At 43.5% G+C, this 19667-nt stretch overlaps 1 protein-coding gene across 6 annotated transcripts in view; it reads left to right on the top strand.

The window, feature by feature from the left end:
• The window catches only part of RELCH (RAB11 binding and LisH domain, coiled-coil and HEAT repeat containing), a 1006576-nt gene that overhangs the window by 493396 nt on the left and 493513 nt on the right, over window positions 1-19667 (top strand). For all 6 annotated transcript variants that reach the window (XM_069219494.1, XM_069219496.1, XM_069219495.1 and 3 more), the window contains one exon: window positions 17975-18115. In XM_069219494.1, the coding sequence (XP_069075595.1) occupies window positions 17975-18115 (141 nt within the window). The remainder of the gene's footprint in view (window positions 1-17974; window positions 18116-19667) is intronic.

The following is a 19667-nucleotide window of genomic DNA, read 5'->3' as shown; positions in this document are numbered from 1 at the left end:
TAGGCTTTGGTAGTTCTTGCCTTGTCCCAGTTCCTGCAAGACCTTTCCATATGTGGCAAGGGCTGAATTGGACTAAACTCGCACCCAGTATTTTATGGGGTGGTATGCAATGAGATACTTCAGTCTGGTCAACCGCAGCTCTGCTCTTTGTGCTGTCATTGGTGTACCAGGACCTGGATGTAATGTGTGTTGCAGGAAAGCATTTTCCAACGTTTGGAGACCCTGAACTTTCATAAAGCTCCATAGTTCAGGACCAAAAGCCACTTGTGCTTTTGACTTAAAAGCAGTCAATGCTGGTTTTATTATTCTCTTGCCTCATGAGGTCGCTAAATATAGTACTGCACCAGAATGTTTGTCAGAGCTGTTTTTGACATTACCAAACGAGCTTTCCAGTGCGGATGATCATCCAATCGTATGCCTAAATAGTTCTGACTTGCCCAAAACGTTGGCCGTAATTCATGAACGTCAACAGTAGCTTTCATTTAGGATTAATTGTTGTATATTTCGTTTTTTCTGTTATCTGTGTTGTCGGCTTCTATTCTTTGCAGAATAACTTGGAGCTTTCCAGAGGGGATGCATTGACTTTTCCGTGCACGCTAATATTACTGCACCATCTATGAACAGCAAGATCGGAATAGGCTTCTTCCCCAGTTTTGAAACGTCAAGATAAAGATTGCTGAGAGACAGCAAGATAACATTGATGAAATTATTAAATAATGTTGAGATAAGTAAACAGCCCTGCCTGACACCTGTATTTATTTCAAACTTCTCAGAGCATTCTTCTTTTGTACCATATTTGTATCTTGAGTTATTGCCACTTTAGAAGGCTCAAATAGTTGCTTGGGAAGTCTCCAAAGAACTGAGCATTCTACAGAATCGACTGCTGTTTTAAGGTCTATAAAGAACCTGAAGAGTGGGGAAATGCACAAAGCCACATTATTTGTGCAAATAATATACAGCCTCGGAATCTGGTCTATTATACTTTGGCATTTTCGGAAGTCGGCCTGAAGATTAGGTGGAATATGGTTCTCCTCCATCCAAGTCTCAAGTTGCAACAGTAGCAATTTCCCAAAGATTTTCCCAGCTCCATCTAATAGAGAAATTGGCCAATAGTTGGAGGGATCATCTCACCTCCCTTTTAGGCGAATCAGCACTATTATGGAGGACATCCTTGAGTCTGGAACCAGGTCAAGAGTTTATTATGGTGTTAAATGTTAAATAGTGCTGTTAAGGGTCCAATCCACAGATACTGCTTGTTTTTGATCACATCGATTGTACTTTTATCAGGGAATGGTGCTTTGCCAGATTTTTGACTTTGAATGGCTTCAGCTACTTCTGTCTGGCTAAAAGTATCTCCTGCACGTTGCCGCTGTGGATCATGGATTTTGCTGTTTGCTTGTCCTTTTTTTTTTTTGCTCTTCCAACCAGTCTTTCATTGTGTTGTTTACTTCAATAGACTTTTGATATAGCAAGGAGAAGTGCTTGAACCACCTTTCAGGGTTTATGTTAACTTCAAGATTTTTAGTGGGCAATTCACATCCCCAAAGCAGTTTCCCAGTACGTTTTTACATTTTTGTGGTTGATTGTTGCCTGGAGAGCCTGCCATATTGTGTTATACTGGTTTTGTTTATTATATCTAATAAGGTATTTGTAAAATCTTCTTCCGTCCTATAACTTATGTTTACTCCCCTTGGCCTTATTCTTTTTCCTCAGCATCTCCATGAAGGCTTCATTCAGCTTGTAACATTCCTCATCATACCATTCATAAGAAGAAGCGTTAGTTGGTATCCCATGAATGCCTTAATAAGTACTCAGTGTTTAGTTACTACGAGTCATTCAGTTTGGTGGTCAAGAAGGCGGCTAGAGGCATAAACCTACAACTACCTTCTGTGGATGTAAAAATAAATGTCCTCACAGAGGTACTGCTACACTCCACCTCTTCTTCAGAACCTTTACTGCCTTTCAATGAAGAGCAGAGGCTGTGCTCTAAGCATGGAAGAAACCACCCTCAGCACCGGCTGTCAACAGGCTCTTAGCCAGGCGTTATCACCTTGCTCCTAGAGGCATTCCTTAACTGTTAACACCTCCATCTCCAGAGAGTATGGTAATTCAAGCATTATGTTCCTCAAAGTAGTTGTGATGCATGTTACCCACAGGTCCCCCAGACAGGGAATCCAAAAGCCTTAAAGCATGGAAATTAAAAATCTTTTTGCCTGGAAGTATGGAGCTGGAGCCCTTAAATGCCATTTGTCTCTTGGCTCCCCAAACCCTCTGGGCATGACCAAGATGGTTGTAGGAAAGTGCCTCTTTTTGACCTGGTACCCCTCACTTTTTGCCTAGTACATGATGTGAGTTTGAAAGTGCAATGGGTTCCTGCTAACCAGGTCCACAGTGCCAGAGCTCTTTCTCCAAAACTGCACAGTTGTTTTCCCCAATTGGCAAATCCTTTAGAACCCTCTGTAAGTCCCTACTAAATGATACCCCCAGTGCCTAGGGCCTGATGTGCTAAAGAAGGTCCATAAGGGCTTCAGTACGAATTGTGCCACTCTAAGGGGCCCCTCACCTAGACCATGACAGACTGCCATTGCAGGCTGAGTGTCTTGACGCAGACAAAAGTGAAAACACAACATGGTGCACATCCTGTGTGCCATGTCCCCTAACATGACGTGCAATATATGTAAGTCACCACTCGAGCAGCCCTTACGGCCGTAAGGCAGAATGCATGATATCACATGTGAGGGCATATCTGCACAAGTAGATATGCCCCTGCTTTTGTCAATTCTCAGACATAGTAAGTGACTAGAAAAGCTATTTTAAATGCACGTTCTTGACACTGGTCAATACGTGCTCCACTGCTACATGATGGCTTCACTGAAGATAGGGATGCTTGGTATCAAACATCTCTTATTGGTGAACCCACACTGATGCCACTGTTGGATTTACCAATACATGCATCCAGAGGGCACCTTAGTAGTGCCCCCTAAAGCCCTACCAGCCTCTGGTGGGGTTGCTTACCAGTTTGTGCCAGCGTGCCACCCAGGACAGTGTTCTGGACTCCCTAGGGAGACAGCATTCTACTCTCAGGAGGCCCAGAACAAAAGCATGTCCGGGAAGAGGGTGTAATACCCCTCCCACAGGATGACATGCTGATTAGCCTTCCTAAGGCAGCAAGCCTCAAAGGACTGCTGCCTTTGAGTTGTGAATCTGGCTCCTCTCACAGTAGAGGAAGCCGCTCCCATCCAGAGCCCATTCGGCACCTGGGACAGGTGGAAACATTAGCTAGCCAGGGGGGCGTGTCATCCACAGACTAGTACCATGCATAAGGTGGGCTACTGGGAGGTGAACACGATTTTTCAGAAGTAGGCATCTTTGTGATGGCGTACTTAAGAATTCTGGGACAGGGTTATGCCCACTTCCCACAGGCAGTGGTCATAAAGGGGCCCTAGTTACCCCAAGGGTCAGTAGCCCATTGGCCACTACCCTACACACACCTAATGCTCCTAAACTCAGTATTTAGGGGAGCCCCTGGCACCAGAGAAGCAGATCCCTGCTGACTTGAAGCAGGAGAACACTTCAGAAACGTGAAAGGCAAGGATTGAAGATCCGTGATGGACTCTGTGCCAACCCTGCCAGGCTGCCTGTGGAGTTCGACAATTTTGAGAAAGACACCTCGTCCTCCAGCTGCTGAAACTTCCAAAACCCCGGGAAGACTGCCAACCTTCACCCCAGCCCAAGGAACTTCTGTGGAGTAGTGGAACTGCTCCCCTGCATCCTTGCAGGGACCCAAGAACCGCTGAAGAGGTCTTTGGACCGCCAAAACTGTCACCGGACAGCACCACTGCACCTGAGCTTCACAACCCATGTTGAAGGCCAGTGGTGCCAATATGGTCCCCAGCCTCTCCAGAGACAAAGTCCATTGTGGGTTTCCCTATTGCGACCTCCGTTGACGGCAACCCGACGGTTGCACCTGGATTCTCCAAATTTAGGATAAAAGGACCACTGGTGTCTCTACGTCCCCCAGGATCGTGAGACTTGAGCCCTTTTGTTGGTACACCCGGAATGGTTCCCGATTTCCCCCACCTGCAGCCTGTTCTGTGGGGCTCCCCCTCCACCACCAGTGACAAACATCTGACGCTCCAAGAACCTTCTGCACCCGGATGCCCCAGACCGAGGAGAAGAGGACCACTGGTGTCCCTATGTTCCCAAGCATCTCAAGACCTGAGCCCACTCTGTGGCTCACCTAAACAGGACGTCCAGTCCTAGCCTGCAGCCTCTTTATGAAGTGACCTATCTCCATAGCAATGCATGAGCACCCAACGCTGTTTTGCCCTCTGCACCTGGCTGCCCCTATGCCACTGATGGTTCATTATGGGTACTGGCTTGGAAGGTGGCTACTACTCACCTTAACCCCATTGGTCTTGTAAGTCACTGTACCGAACCTGTTTGCAGAACTTGTTCTTCCTCCCATAGGATTACATTGCAGAACTCAGAAGTTGCAGTGTCCACCTTTTAAAGTGAAAAGAATTCCTATTTAAAAACATACTTACCTGAAAGATTTTTCTCTGATGCCTAAGCATATATAAAGGTACCTGTAATTTTCATAAATTAGTATGGATCCCCTTCTTGAGTCTAGTCTCTAATTTATTAACTGTTGTATGTATTTGTGGATGTCCTGCAGTCCTCTGTGTTAAGCCTAAGGCTGCTCGGCCACACTACCCCTAAATAGAGCACTTTGGTATTGCATAGTAAGCCCTGTCAACTCAATGGGGAATCCATGGACCCTTAACACGGTATTTACATACCACTTAAATAGCCAGCTCCCTACACTGGTTATGCTACATGTTCCGGAGGACATCTGTGCCCATTTCCAGTAGGTACTGATGGAAAGCTAGAACACCTCACAACATATTATCAGGAGTGTTTGGCATTGCTGTCTCCATGAGATGTCATGCCTGGCTTAAATAAATTTCGGGCTTTTTAAATGATGTGCAGGCTAATCTCAAAGACCTCCCCTTTAACAGCAGATGTCTATTCGGAAGTGAAACTGCGGCAGCCCTGGAAAGATTCAAGGCCGGCAAAGGCATCAACCCACTGTCTTAGTCTGCAACAGCCTCAACCCCAAAAAGGCTACACACAGTTTCGTTGCTATTGGGGATTCTCTACGGGCTTCTGCTTTCGGCAACTGAAAAGTGAACTAGAGTCTGCCAGTATAAAGGTAGAGGCAGAGGTTAGGGTCATACCCTACCCCCACCCCCTTTCCAGCCCTGCCAGGAAAGCAGTACTAAATCTCTTCACAAGCACACCTGGAGCCTGTGAGATGACAAGTCCTCTCCAATCTGCCAGGTTGGAAGGTCATAACATCGGACCAGTTGGTCCTGCATATAGTAGAAAGAGGCTACACCCTTCCTTTCCTTCAGGCTCCAACCCCCATCTCACCTTTTCTTCCTCTTCTGTTCCTGAGCATCTTGTGCCCCTTTTTCCAGGGAAAAGTATCAAAACGTACAGTCATTCACTAGTACTGTGGAAGTAGGAGATTGGTTGCTGGCCATCACCACTGAGATACAGGCTGGTCCGAATCCAAATTTGTGTAGGGCTTTAATGAGGAAGAGGCAGCCCACATTGCTAAGTGCTTTTTCAGTGCATAGAAACATCAAGACAGCCAGAATCTTCTTATTACTCAACCAGGTGAACTGTATTATGCACGTTATCATGTGTCTGTCTGCCCCTGATTACTGATCTTAGATTTGGGTGTATTAGGGCTTCCAGTCTACCATAATTGTAACATGTAGGTTTTAGCATCAACATTTAGCAGCAATCTCAGTGTGTACATTGTGCATTGCTCAGAATCTATCCTAGGTTTAAGAATCAAAGAAATGATGGCTTCACTCATATTTTGCTTTCTTAAGATATATTATTAAAAACACTCTGATCATAAGATTTACCTCTTCTCTGGTAATGGGGGGAATCTGAGGTTTCACATTAGCCAAGTGAAAGTTTGGGGAAATCAATCATGTCAAAATACTGGCCTTGTTTTCATTGGATATTATAACTTTCAAATAGGACTTAAGGAAGAATTATTGAAATACTTCCAATACCTTCTCTTCCGAGGATACTATACAGCCAGATGTTAGAGTTAGGTTGTCATTGTTTTTTTTTCTGCTGCGATTATCTTGCTAGGTGTGTTCTTATTTTCTTGGTCATAAATGTTTATTTTACTGCAAAGGGCCAGTTCTGCCTAATTTGTTATAACATTCAGTTTTCACCTGATCAGCATTACTTTTCTCTAGAGGAGCCTAGTAGGGTTTTCTTTGTTTTACTCTTCTGAGTGTAATTCTGCCTCTAAGAGGGTGGTCTCTCTATTTTTCCAATGTTTTCATAGCAGGAACATTTCTATACGCCTGCCCTTTATAGCAACTTCAAACAATTCGTCTTTGTCAGTTTAGTTGGAGGATTTCTACAGTATGTGATCTCAATTCTTCTTTGAGCACCCTATCTCTCAGTATGTCAGTGTGGAAAATCTATTTTCCCTGGGACCCTCTTGGTACCCCCTCCACCTTTGCCTCAATGTGAAGTAACTTTTAAAGGGGCATAATCGGGTCTCCTGTGACAGTGTGTGAAAAAAGTATCATTTATTTGGTTGCTGCTCTCGCCATGCATTGCATAAACTGAAGTGTTTATGGTCATTTTAACTTCTTTAGGCATCATGATGTTGAGGAGGTCCTGATACATAACAGGGGCAGACCGCTGGACGATTGTGGATCCTACAGGCCGATCCCCTTGCTCAATTTTGAGGCGAGGGTTTTGGCAGAAAATATTAGTGTCTCGACTGGGGAGCGTAATTGACCAAATGATATTGCTCGATTGATTGGCCCTCATGCCTGATCAGGCCACAAGACACAACCTCAGAAGACTGTTTGGAAGTGTGACCAGGTGCAAGCATATGGCCAAGCCTGCAATCATACTATCACTTGACATGGAAAAAGTGTTCGACTCCCTTGAGTTGGCCCTACATGTGTGCCGACTTGGCAAAGATGGGATTTGGTCCAGGTTCTGGGTGTGGATTTACCTCTTATACAGACCAAATAGCTAGAGCCAGGTTACTGGAGTTCTGTCCTGGGAGGTTGTTATACATAAGAAGAATGCACAAGGCTACTCCCCAATCTGCTCTCCTGTTTGCCATGGCAGTGTAGCCTGTGTAATGCTGGATTAGGGGCAAGCACAGGGCATACACTGGGACGGAGAGTGGGAAGACAGAATCTCCCTGTTTGCGAATGACCTCCTCCTTTACCTGGCAGACCCAGAAAGTTAAATTATCCATCTGCCAGATATTATATCGATATTTGGGAATTTAAAGGATCTTCAGATCAACTGGCACACATTAATCCTCTTCTCGGTCACAAAATGAAAGCCCCCAAGACACTAGGAGATCTCTTTTCTTGTGGTCCCCGGAGGGGTTAAAATACTTAGGAATTTTTATCACCAAAGACCAGACCCAGTTCCACAGTGCCAGTCTGGAACCAATCCTAGAGGAATGCAAAGAGGACGCAGGCCATTGGTGATGGCTTCCTTTGTCACTTACGGGCATTGTTTAAAATGATATCCTTGCCTAATTCCTGTACATATTGCAAAACTTGCCATACGCAGTGCCCGATACTTTCTTCCAGACAGTTGATGGTGTGACAAGACAACTCCTGTGGGATGGGGGTCCACTAAGGGTAGCGCTCCAAAGGCTTATCGGGGCACCAAACAAGGGTGGTATCGCCTTTGCTAATTTTTTTGTTCTATTGCTGGGTGGCTGAACTGCTCACAGTAAATGAATGGTCCTTCCCGACACAACAGGAACCTGCACTGCTCTCAAACTGAAAAGTGATGGTGGAAAAGGGATATGTGGCCTGCCTTTTGACAAACAGACGGAGGACCCTACCCAGTGCCCACGGAGATAATACTGTGGATATGGAGGACAGTCAACAGAAAACTGGGTTGGATAACTAAGGTGACTGTGGAAACCCCCATGGCACTCTCAGCTACTAGCGAACCATGGCCACCTCGGCTGTCGTTTCAATTTCCAAACTGAGATATCTATCTATCTATCCATGCGTAATGGAGTCAAAATGGGAGGAGTCCCTCGGTCTCGTGACTCGAAAAGACTTCTTCGAAGAAAAACAACTTGTAACACTCCGAGCCCAACACCAGATGGCGGGATGTGCACAGCATGTGAATCTGCAGCGACTATTGCCACGAACAGATGTACACTGGGTAAGTGACATTTTCCATATATATATATATATGTATATGTTTGATGGCATGTGTAGCTGCAGATACACATGCTGTGCATTATCCTGCCATCTAGTGTTGGGCTCGGAGTGTTCCAAGTTGTTTTTCTTCGAAGAAGTCTTTTCGAGTCACGAGACCGAGGGACTCCTCCCTTTCGGCTCCATTGCGCATGGGCGTCGACTCCATCTTAGATTGTTTTCTTTCCGCCATCGGGTTCGGACGTGTTCCTCTTCGCTCCGTATTTCGAATCGGGAAAGTTAGCTAAATATCGAAAATTCGACGGTATTATTAGCGCTCGGTACCGGTTTAGTGTTAGCGTATCAACACCGATAGTAGAAGCGCTCCAGCGGCCCTTCGGGGCTTCCGCTCTTCAGCGGGGCCTGGTCGGCCCGACCGCATCCATCGACGAAACTAATGGACCGGATCCCCTTCCGCTTCTGTCCGAAGTGCCACTCTAAGTATCCTTATACAGACCAACACTTGGTCTGTAATCTGTGTCTATCACCAGAACACAGGGAGGATACTTGTGGGGCCTGTCGGGCGTTTCGATCTAAAAAGACCCTACGTGATCGAAGAGCCAGAAGACTACAAATGGTGTCGACACTGAGAGAAAACAACTCGACGTCGAAGAGGAGGAAAGAATTTCCATCTAGGGGATGGGCTCAGACGATTCTGAAAGTGAGCGACCCACGACGATGCAGAAAACAGTGAGTAAAACTGCCCCGTCCAAGACTCACACAAAGATTGTTAAGGCCAAGGGGATGCCACCGCCAGCAGGCCATGGTTTAACCCATCGAAAAGAAGGTGACCAAACATCGGCACCGAAAATGGCCAAACAATTGCCGAAGACATCCGACTCCGGTCGAGATTCAGGCTCCGAACGATCTCGGCACCGAGAGTTCGACTCACCCAAGGTGAGAAAAGTAACGTCGGAACCGAAAAAGACTTTATCGGAAGCATCTGTACTGAAAAAAGCGGCTTCAGAGCCGAAAAGAAGCTCTTACACAGAAGAGCAAGGACTTTCCAGCCAAATGCATGAAAAACACAGATGTGAGCAGGAAATAAGTATGGGGGAACCAGACCATACGCAAAGGAGGTTGCATATCCAGAAAGAGACTGGAAAAATACAAACTCTTCCTCCAATCAAAACCAAACGAAAGCTGGCATTTCATGAGTCAGAAATGCAGCCGAAGGCGAAGGTGGCAAGAGATAAAACCCCACCACCAAGGTTTTCGCCACAACCTTCCCCACTACACTCACCACAGCTGTACCCGGTAACAACACCTCCATTGCAGTCACCTACGCATACAGGGATGACACAGGATGATCCGGATGCATGGGACTTATATGATGCTCCAGTATCAGACAACAGCCCAGATTGTTACCCAACAAGGCCGTCACCTCCAGAGGACAGTACTGCATATACGCAGGTACTATTAAGGGCAGCTACGTTCCACAATGTAGCAATGCATTCAGAGCCAATAGCGGATGATTACCTATTCAACACCTTGGCATCCACGACACTTCCTACCAGAGTCTGCCAATGCTCCCGGGCATGCTCAAGCACGCAAAACAGGTCTTCCAAGACCCAGTTAAAGGGAGGGCTATCACGCCTAGGGTGGAGAAAAAATACAAGCCTCCCCCAACGGACCCTGTGTTTATAACACAGCAACTTACACCAGACTCGGTGGTTGTAGGAGCAGCAAGAAAGAGGGCAAACTCTCAATCGTCAGGAGACGCTCCACCGCCTGACAAAGAGAGTAGGAAGTTTGATGCAGCGGGCAAATGTGTGGCAGCACAGGCAGCGAATCAATGGCGGATCGCAAACTCACAAGCCCTGCTGGCTCGCTACGACAGGGCACACTGGGACGAGATGCAACACATTATACAGCACTTGCCCAAAGAACACCAAAATTGTGCCCAACAGGTTGTGGAAGAAGGACAAGCAATATCCAACCACCAAATAAGGTCCGCATTAGACTCGGCAGACACAGCAGCACGAACAGTCAACACTGCGGTAACCATTCGCAGGCATGCATGGTTACGAAGCTCGGGATTCAAACCAGAAATCCAACAAGCTGTGTTAAAAATGCCTTTTAACCAGGAACAATTGTTTGGGCCGGAAGTGGACACCGCAATTGAAAAATTAAAGAAGGACACGGACACGGCCAAAGCCATGGCCGCGCTCTACTCCCCACAGAGCAGAGGCACATTTAGAAAGCCACAGTTTAGAGGGGGTTTCGAATGCAAACACCAGAGCCTTCCACCTCACAAACCAGACCTACCTATCTGGGACAATACCAGAGAGGAGGGTTTCGTGGCTCATACAGAGGTGAACAATTCCCAAGAGGAAGGGGAAAATTCCAAACACCTAAGACAAGTCAAACCAAACCGTGACTTCAATGTCACAAAACCCCAACACTTAACACCAGTGGGGGGGAGACTTACCACATACTACCAAAACTGGACACAAATAACTACGGACACATGGGTCCTAGCCATTATCCAACATGGTTATTGCATAGAATTCATAAATTTCCTGCCAGATGTGCCCTCAAGGGCACACAATATGTCCAAACAACACTTAGACCTATTACAACTAGAGGTCCAAGCATTATTACAGAAACAAGCAATAGAGTTAGTACCCAAACATCAGAAAGGAACAGGTGTCTACTCACTATATTTCCTAATTCCAAAAAAGGACAAAACGTTAAGACCTATATTAGACCTCAGAACACTGAATCTCTTCATCAAGTCAGATCACTTCCACATGGTAACACTTCAAGACGTGGTTCCCTTACTAAAAAAAGAGGACTTCATGTCAACGTTAGATCTCAAGGATGCCTACTTTCACATACCCATACATCCTTCCCACAGAAAATACTTAAGGTTTGTAATATACGGCGTGCACTATCAATTCAAAGTGTTACCGTTCGGGATAACAACAGCCCCAAGGGTATTCACAAAATGCCTTGCAGTAGTAGCCGCTCACATAAGGAGACAGCACATGCACGTATTCCCATATTTAGATGACTGGCTAATAAAAACCAGCACTCAACAACAGTGTCTTCTTTACATGCAATACGTTATAGAAACTCTACACAAAGTAGGATTTTCTATAAATTACCATAAATCACATCTGCAGCCATCCCAAATACAACAATACTTGGGAGCAACACTCAACACACAAAAAGCGATTGCCACTCCAAGTCCACAAAGGGTACAAGCGTTCCAAAATATAACATCAAACATACAGCCAAACCAACACTACCAAGTAAGGTTTGTAATGAAACTTCTAGGCATGATGTCTTCATGCATAGCCATTGTCCCAAACGCGAGATTACACATGCGGCCCTTACAACAGTGCCTAGCAAAACAATGGACACAAGCACAGGGTCAACTCCAAGATCTAGTGTTGATAGACCGCCAGACACACTTCTCGCTTCAAGGGTGGAACCCTATAAATTTAAACAAAGGGCGGCCATTCCAGGACCCAGTGCCTCAAGATGTGATCACGACAGATGCTTCCATGATGGGGTGGGGAGCACACCTCAACAAGCACAGCATACAGGGACAATGGGACAATCAACAAAAACAACTCCACATAAATCATTTAGAACTGTTGGCAGTGTTTCTAGCATTAAAAGCATTTCAACCACTAATAGCCCACAAACACATTCTTGTCAAAACCGACAACATGACAACAATGTATTATCTCAACAAACAAGGAGGGACACACTCGTCACAACTGTGTCTCTTAGCCCAAAAAATTTGGCATTGGGCAATTCACAATCACATTCGCCTAATAGCACAATACATCCCAGGCATTCAGAACCAGTTGGCTGACAATCTCAGTCGAGATCACCAGCAAACACACGAATGGGAAATTCATCCCCATATCCTACAGGATTACTTCCTACGATGGGGGACACCAAAAATAGACCCATTCGCAACAAAAGAAAACGCAAAATGCCAAAACTTCGCGTCCAGGTTCAATCCAACACCCTCAATCCAAGGGCAATGCGTTATAGATCAGTTGATCAGGGATATTTGCTAACGCTTTTCCCCCCTCCCACTCATTCCTTATCTGGTAAACAAACTAAGTCAAAACAGACTCAAACTAATTCTCATAGCACCAACCTGGGCTCGCCAACCGTGGTACACAACACTGCTGGACCTATCTGTAGTACCTCACATCAAATTACCAAACAGGCCAGATCTATTAACTCAACACAAACAACAGATCAGACACCCGAATCCAGCATCGCTCAATCTAGCAATCTGGCTCCTGAAGTCTTAGAATTTGGACACTTAGACCTTACACAAGAAGGTATGGAGGTCATTAAACAAGCTAGAAAACCTACTACAAGACATTGTTACACAAACAAATGGAAAAGATTTGTTTATTACTGCCACAATAATCAAATTCAACCACTACATGCTTCCGCAAAGGACATTGTAAGCTACTTATTACACTTACAAAAGTCTAAGCTAGCATTCTCTTCAATTAAAATACATTTCACAGCAATATCTGCCTACCTGCAGATTACACATTCAACATCGCTTTTTAGAATCCCAGTCATCAAAGCATTTATGGAGGGATTAAAAAGAATCATACCCCCGAGAACACCACCAGTACCTTTGTGGAACCTTAATATTTTATTAACACGACTCATGGGACCACCATTTGAACCCATGCACTATTGTGAAATGCAATACTTAACTTGGAAAGTAGCCTTTCTAATAGCTATCACATCACTTAGAAGAGTAAGTGAGATACAAGCATTTACTATACAAGAACCCTTTATACAAATACATAAACATAAAGTGGTTCTCCGTACAAATCCCAAATTCCTACCAAAGGTTATATCACCATTCCACCTAAACCAAGCAGTGGAACTCCCAGTCTTCTTTCCACAACCAGACTCAGTAGCCGAAAGAGCCTTACATACATTAGACATAAAAAGAGCACTAATGTATTACATTGACAGAACAAAACAATTTAGTAAAACAAAACAATTGTTCGTAGCCTTCCAAAAACCTCATGCAGGTAATCCTATATCCAAACAAGGCATTGCTAGATGGATTGTTAAATGTATTCTAACTTGCTATATTAAAGCAAAAAGAGATCTACCTATTACACCAAGAGCACATTCCACTAGGAAAAAAGGCACCACAATGGATTTTCTGGGAAATATACCTATGACAGAAATTTGTAAGGCAGCCACCTGGTCTACACCTCATACATTCATGAAGCACTACTGTGTAGATGTGTTAACAACACAACAAGCCACAGTAGGACAGGCTGTATTAAGAACATTATTTCATACAACTTCAACTCCTACAGGCTAAGCCACTGCTTTTGGGGAGATTACTGCTTATTAGTCTATGCACAGCATGTGTATCTGCAGCTACACATGCCATCGAACAGAAAATGTCACTTACCCAGTGTACATCTGTTCGTGACATAAGACGCTGCAGATTCACATGCGCCCTCCTACCTCCCCGGGAGCCTGTAGCCGTTATAAATTGGATGAAAACTGTAAATTTGTAAATAAATATTATTTTAATACACATTATGTACATACATACCTACTCCATTGCATGGGCACATTTAGTATATTCACAACTCCTACCTCACCCTCTGTGGGGAAAACAATCTAAGATGGAGTCCACGCCCATGCGCAATGGAGCCGAAAGGGAGGAGTCCCTCGGTCTTGTGACTCGAAAAGACTTCTTTGAAGAAAAACAACTTGTAACACTCCGAGCCCAACACTAGATGGCAGGATAATGCACAGCATGTGAATCTGCAGCGTCTCATGCCACGAACAGATGTACAATGGGTAAGTGACATTTTCCATATATAGATACACAGCTGTGCATTATCCTGCCATCTAGTGTTGGGCTCGGAGTGTTACAAGTTGTTTTTCTTCGTGTGTGTGTGTGTTTGTGAGAGAAATGAGTCGAGGAAACCCCGTTATAATTTCAGATGCTCTCACCGCCGCTCAGGCAATCTTGCAAATCTACAGAACGCTTGTAACACATGGGGTGGCCCCTCACTGACATACGAGAGTGGTGGGAGCAGGACTTGGAAGTCCTGGAGGACCCAGATTGGGGAGAGACATATAGGTACTTTCAAAGTTGTAGCTATATGGACAGGATTCAAACTGGTACAACTCAATCTTTCATAGGGCATATTCCACTAGAAGCACACAGACTGAAGCACATGGGCAAAATAAAAAGAGCAGCATGTGTGAGAGAATTCGGTCACCCAAGGAACTTTACTGCATACGATATGGGAATGTCCAATTATCAAACCCTTCTGGTCTAGTATATGACAGGAGTTGGAGGATGTTACTGGGAAGGAAATAAGCTTCACATCTGGGCATCTGGATGGAACAATCGTTACCCAAAAACACTCAAGTGTGGAGTGACATCGCTCTAGTGGTAGACAAGAGAGATATAGTTCATCTATGGGCTGCCCTAAATTAACCTTAAGTGGCATACTGGGCCATAAATACGGATGGACTGGTGCCTAAGAACTGAAGACTATTTACAAAGCAGGGGGGTGTCCCTGAAATATGAATGAAATATGGGACACATGGCTCAACTATGGAGAAGATACCAGGTGAACAGCAGGGTGGGAGGGGCTGGGGGGCAGTCGGAAGGGCTGGATCATTCTGGACTTGATCCAAGTAAAGATACTAGGTACCAAGAAACGTTGGTTGAGAGGGAACTGTGTGAAGTTATTGTACTGAATGCATAATTCCCCTTTATGGGATTTTAAGGAAAAAAGCAAATAAATATTTTACAAAACAACAACGACGTTGATGAGTTATGTGATTGATCATTGTGAACCTCGCAGGCCTCATTGAAGTCCCCCATCAAAATGTTATCCCCCGCCGTAAAACTCAATAGTGCAGTGGTTATTAACATGTGGTCCGAGGACCCCTGAATGTCCATGAAGCCTACTCAGGGGATCCATCACTGTTTTACAAAAATAAATAATATTATAAAAAATACATTAAATCGAATAAAGTACATATAAAAAAAAAGAAGCAAAATTGAAAATGTGAACTCTTTTTCTGTATTTGATTATATACATAATATCTCAATATTTGAGCATGTGATTAAGGGAGCTTGCTTTTTTGTTATTCTTTTGTATTGTTTTGCTGTTAAAATAATGGAAATATTCGGCAGGGGTCCCCAGCTTCCAGTGACTATGTTGGGGGTTCCCGGATTCCAGTAATGATTCAGCGTGGGTCCTCAGAACTCAAGAGTGTAAGAAGCACTGTCCTAGTGCATTGAGAAATGAAGTGAGAAATTATTTGTGGCCCATATATAGTGTGTAAACAGTGGCAATTGTAATACATCTACCCTGAATTAGCCTTGTCACCAGGAGTTATCGTCTTTGATTTGTAATCTCTTGCTTGAAATCCCGTTGACTTGTTAAAAAATATGGCCCCATTGTGGGTTTTTTCTTCATTTGTAGCGGAGGAACGCAATAACAATGGAAATAATTTGTGACTAAAATATTGTTAGTGTTTATGAAGGTCATTTTTTGTGAGTTTTCCATTGCGGAATTTCTTTGTTATTTCAATTCATTTCCCAGTGCACCTCCTACTGTGTTTCTGTCTTTCTCCATTTGAATTTGCAGTCCTAATAATTGGGCCTCTTTATACATTTCTGAGAAATAATGGGATTTTAGTCAGTAGTCAAATTCATTGCCAAATGGGAATGTCCAATGGTACCTGATATGATGACATATTTAATCAGATAGCTAATTTTGATACCTTACGTTCAATGTATAAGAAATTCTGAACTCTGTGTCAGCCACAGTTAAGTCTGCATCTGAACATACTTCTTGATTTCATAAGTACCTTAAATTACCTCTTTTGTGAGTGGGGCCAAGTGGCTGAACGATCAGCAGGAATTAATTGTGGGTTAGTTAGGTGTAGTTTTACAAAAAATAAGTTAAAATCAGGCATGTCTCTGTAACCCAACCGCCAAATTTAGGCCACAGTGTAAAGACTTACAGATTTTCACTTCGCAACTAAGGTATGAATGATAAACATCCAGATACATTGGTTGATTTAATTGAATTATATCTTGGCACAGAGATTATTCTTTTTTTTTTTTTTCCAAGTATCCATCAAAAGGTATGTTGCTTATAAACAGCGACAGAATTAACAATTGAAATGAGTGCCTAAAACCAGCATTGCACCACAAAGATTTCTTGAACCCCCACCCTTCACACCATCCCACCCCCCAATTGGTCTGAACATCTGTTTGATCTTTTGTTGCTTTGCACAGTATCTTCTGGTCGTTTTTCATTTAAACTTTCCAGGTTTCCCTGGTGCTATAGAGTCCAATCTTATATCAACAAGCTGCCCTGCTTATAAAACAGGCTAGGTTTATGGTCAAGTGAGCTGCGAATAGCCTGAAGCGTCAATGTACTTGAGGGTTGGTCTGAGTTTGCTACCCACAGTTTCCCAATGTCTACCAACCTATTAGTGCATACTCACCCTGTCTACCTTCATCTCCACCATGTCAACCTGTGGTCTGGACACACAAAGTGTTTTTTACCTGTGAACTTCTCGAAAACTTACTCCAACACTGTCAGTCCCAGACCTTCCCATGATTAGACCTCCAGGCCACCAAGCATACATTGCACACCTAGGATGGGAGCAGGGAGTCAGTTTTATGATATGTGGTCTACTTCATAGATTTTCTGAGGACTCCCTACTTTCATCTGTCAGATGGTTAACCATGCGAGCACCACCCAATCTCAGATCCAGCTTGCACACTATTCGATTCAGCAGTGGAAGCACAAAGCACCACTCAGCAACTCTGCCCTTAGAGTGAGGCAGAGCGAGCTCAGAGACGCCAGGGCCCCATAGAAATCCAAGTCTGGTCACCAGGCGTCATCTAGAGGAGTGGAATGCTCCAGCCTCAGGGCCTCTGAGCAGTGTATGTGGTGGTGCCAGACCATCACCCACTTAGTTTTGCAGCTTTGTTTCTCGCAGCTTACCCTTTCACTGCTAATAATAGCACAAAGCCTTTGAACAGAGAACAGAACAAATCAATGCTAACTTTGCTGCTCCTCGCATTACCATGTCGCAGCCACTCTTCTGCCTGACAGATAAGTTACAACTGACCATTCAAAGTGATTTTGGGGGGCAAGAAGGGTGTCTGGAGTCACTTGGCCAGCTAGTTATACCTCCTGCTTCCCCAGAATTTAGTGACATAAAATATTGTTGTGTGAGGATGTTTTTTTTTTTTGTTGCAGCCTCCTTGGAGGCGTTCGTGGGTGGGTTTTGTCTGCAGAGAAGAGATCAAATGCATATTAATTTGGATAGGAGATCATTTGATAGAATTACTAGAACGGGTAAGTAAGTTTTCCATATTCTCTGGCTGTAAATGAGGAGCACTAATAATTTCCCGAATAAATTACACATTTTACCCCTAACTGAGGGGCTCACTTCAGCTCTTTTATAACAATATATTTTGTACAGTGGGAAAATGGTTTAAATGAAATGTGAATGTTGGTTAAGACAGAAAATAAATGTATGGCCACGTAAATTAAGTTGCCTGCATCACGTTTCTAAGTCCCAGTGCTACTCCAAACCTGTATTCTATATTTTATTACTGTAAAGTAGCTGAGGTAAGCACTCTTTCAAACCGTTATTCTTCCTTGCAGAGAGAGATTCGAAGCTCCCTGGTTCTCTCCATGTTGCAGCAGATGCTGATGGATGATAAGGCAGATATGGTGCGAGAAGCAGTGATCAAAAGCCTTGGCATCATCATGGGATACATTGACGATCGGGACAAATATCAGCAGGTGTGATTTAAGACCATGAAAATGTGATGAATCATAGCAGCTTTATTTGTATCAACCTCCTACTGTCCAAGTATAAATAGGAAGAATCACACTTTTATTTTATGGTCATAAAGTTCTGTAGGAATTAGCTAACTTTGGTATGTTCAGATTGACTTTTTGCCTTGTTCATTTCAGTGATTAGCGGCCAGATTTGCAAACCATTATGATGATCCCAAGGGCTCCAGTTTGACATTTGTGACAAATGTACTAATCCCATTTTAGGACTCAGAAACCTTTGTCTCCCTTCTTATATTTAGATTCTGAAAGAATACCGATTTGGTGTCTACAAGGGTCTTGTTAAAGGTACCCCTTCCAGAAATCTAATGAGTATCTGGGTTATTGATGTTTTCTGACTTAAGCCCGACCGTAAAAAATGTATATATTGCCAACACCTCAAAGAAAGTAGTAATGTGTATGCAAATGGGAAGGGGTCTGTTGGGACCCCTTCATACTTGTCAATCAGGGGTGTGGAATTCCTGTAGCCTGGCACCCAAGACATAATGTTTGAGGTCAAGGCCAACACATTTTCATGTTTATTTTGTCTTTAGGACAAATAGGTCCAACCCCTTGCAGCACAAAGCCGTTGGCTGCCTGTTTACAGTACCACATTAGGGATCAGGGAAGGGCATTGTCTGCAGTTAAGATAATATTTCTGTCTATATGTCGATGCTGTTCAAGTTTTTATTTATGGTCAGCGCTCTAAAGAAATATAAGCTCAAAGGCATTACTGAGAGTGGTTCCATTATAAAAATGTGCATGGACGTTTGTAACGTCTAACAATCCGAAGCTGCATATAATGTGCCCAGAATGCTCTGTAACCAGATGCAAATATTTAAAGAAGCTTGAAAACAAGTTTGATTCTTTGCTTTCAAAATTCAATATTCACAAATAATTGCAACTAGGAAACAAAGATTTTGCTAAACTACTGTGAATTTTAGGTACCATTTCTTTGAAGGGTAATTTAGTAATATGTGCTGATGCATACTAAAATATTCATACTGGAAAATCAGTGTAACCTTTTTAACAAGATTAAGAGAAACATGATGTAGGAAGTTGCCTCTGTATATAGTATCTCAAAGTGAAAGATAGTGTGCACAGAATACAAGGGTTCCCCTTAGAGATTGGTAGTGACAAAATTAGATAATACCAATGCTCTATTTTGTGTTAGTGTGGTCGAGCAGTAGGCTTATCAGAGGGTAGTGTTAAGCATTTGTTGTACACACACAGGTAATACATGAGAACACACACTCAGAGACTTAACTCCAGGCCAATAGATTTTTATATTGAAAAATATTCTTTTCTTAATTTATTTTAGAACCACAAAATTCAAATTTTAGTTAAGTGCATAAATTGTAAGGTACTTCACACATAGAACTTTGATTTAAAACAGTAGTACAGACAGTTTTAGTAAAAATGGCAATAAGCTTTTTTAAAAGTGGACACAGTGCAAAAATCAACAGCTCCTGGGGAGGTAAGTATTGGTTAGTTTCTCAGGTAAGTAAAGCACTTACAA

This window comes from Pleurodeles waltl, chromosome 2_2 (genome assembly GCF_031143425.1).
Source record: "Pleurodeles waltl isolate 20211129_DDA chromosome 2_2, aPleWal1.hap1.20221129, whole genome shotgun sequence".
Classification (NCBI taxonomy): domain Eukaryota; kingdom Metazoa; phylum Chordata; class Amphibia; order Caudata; family Salamandridae; genus Pleurodeles; species Pleurodeles waltl.
This window is presented reverse-complemented; position numbering and strand designations above follow the sequence as displayed.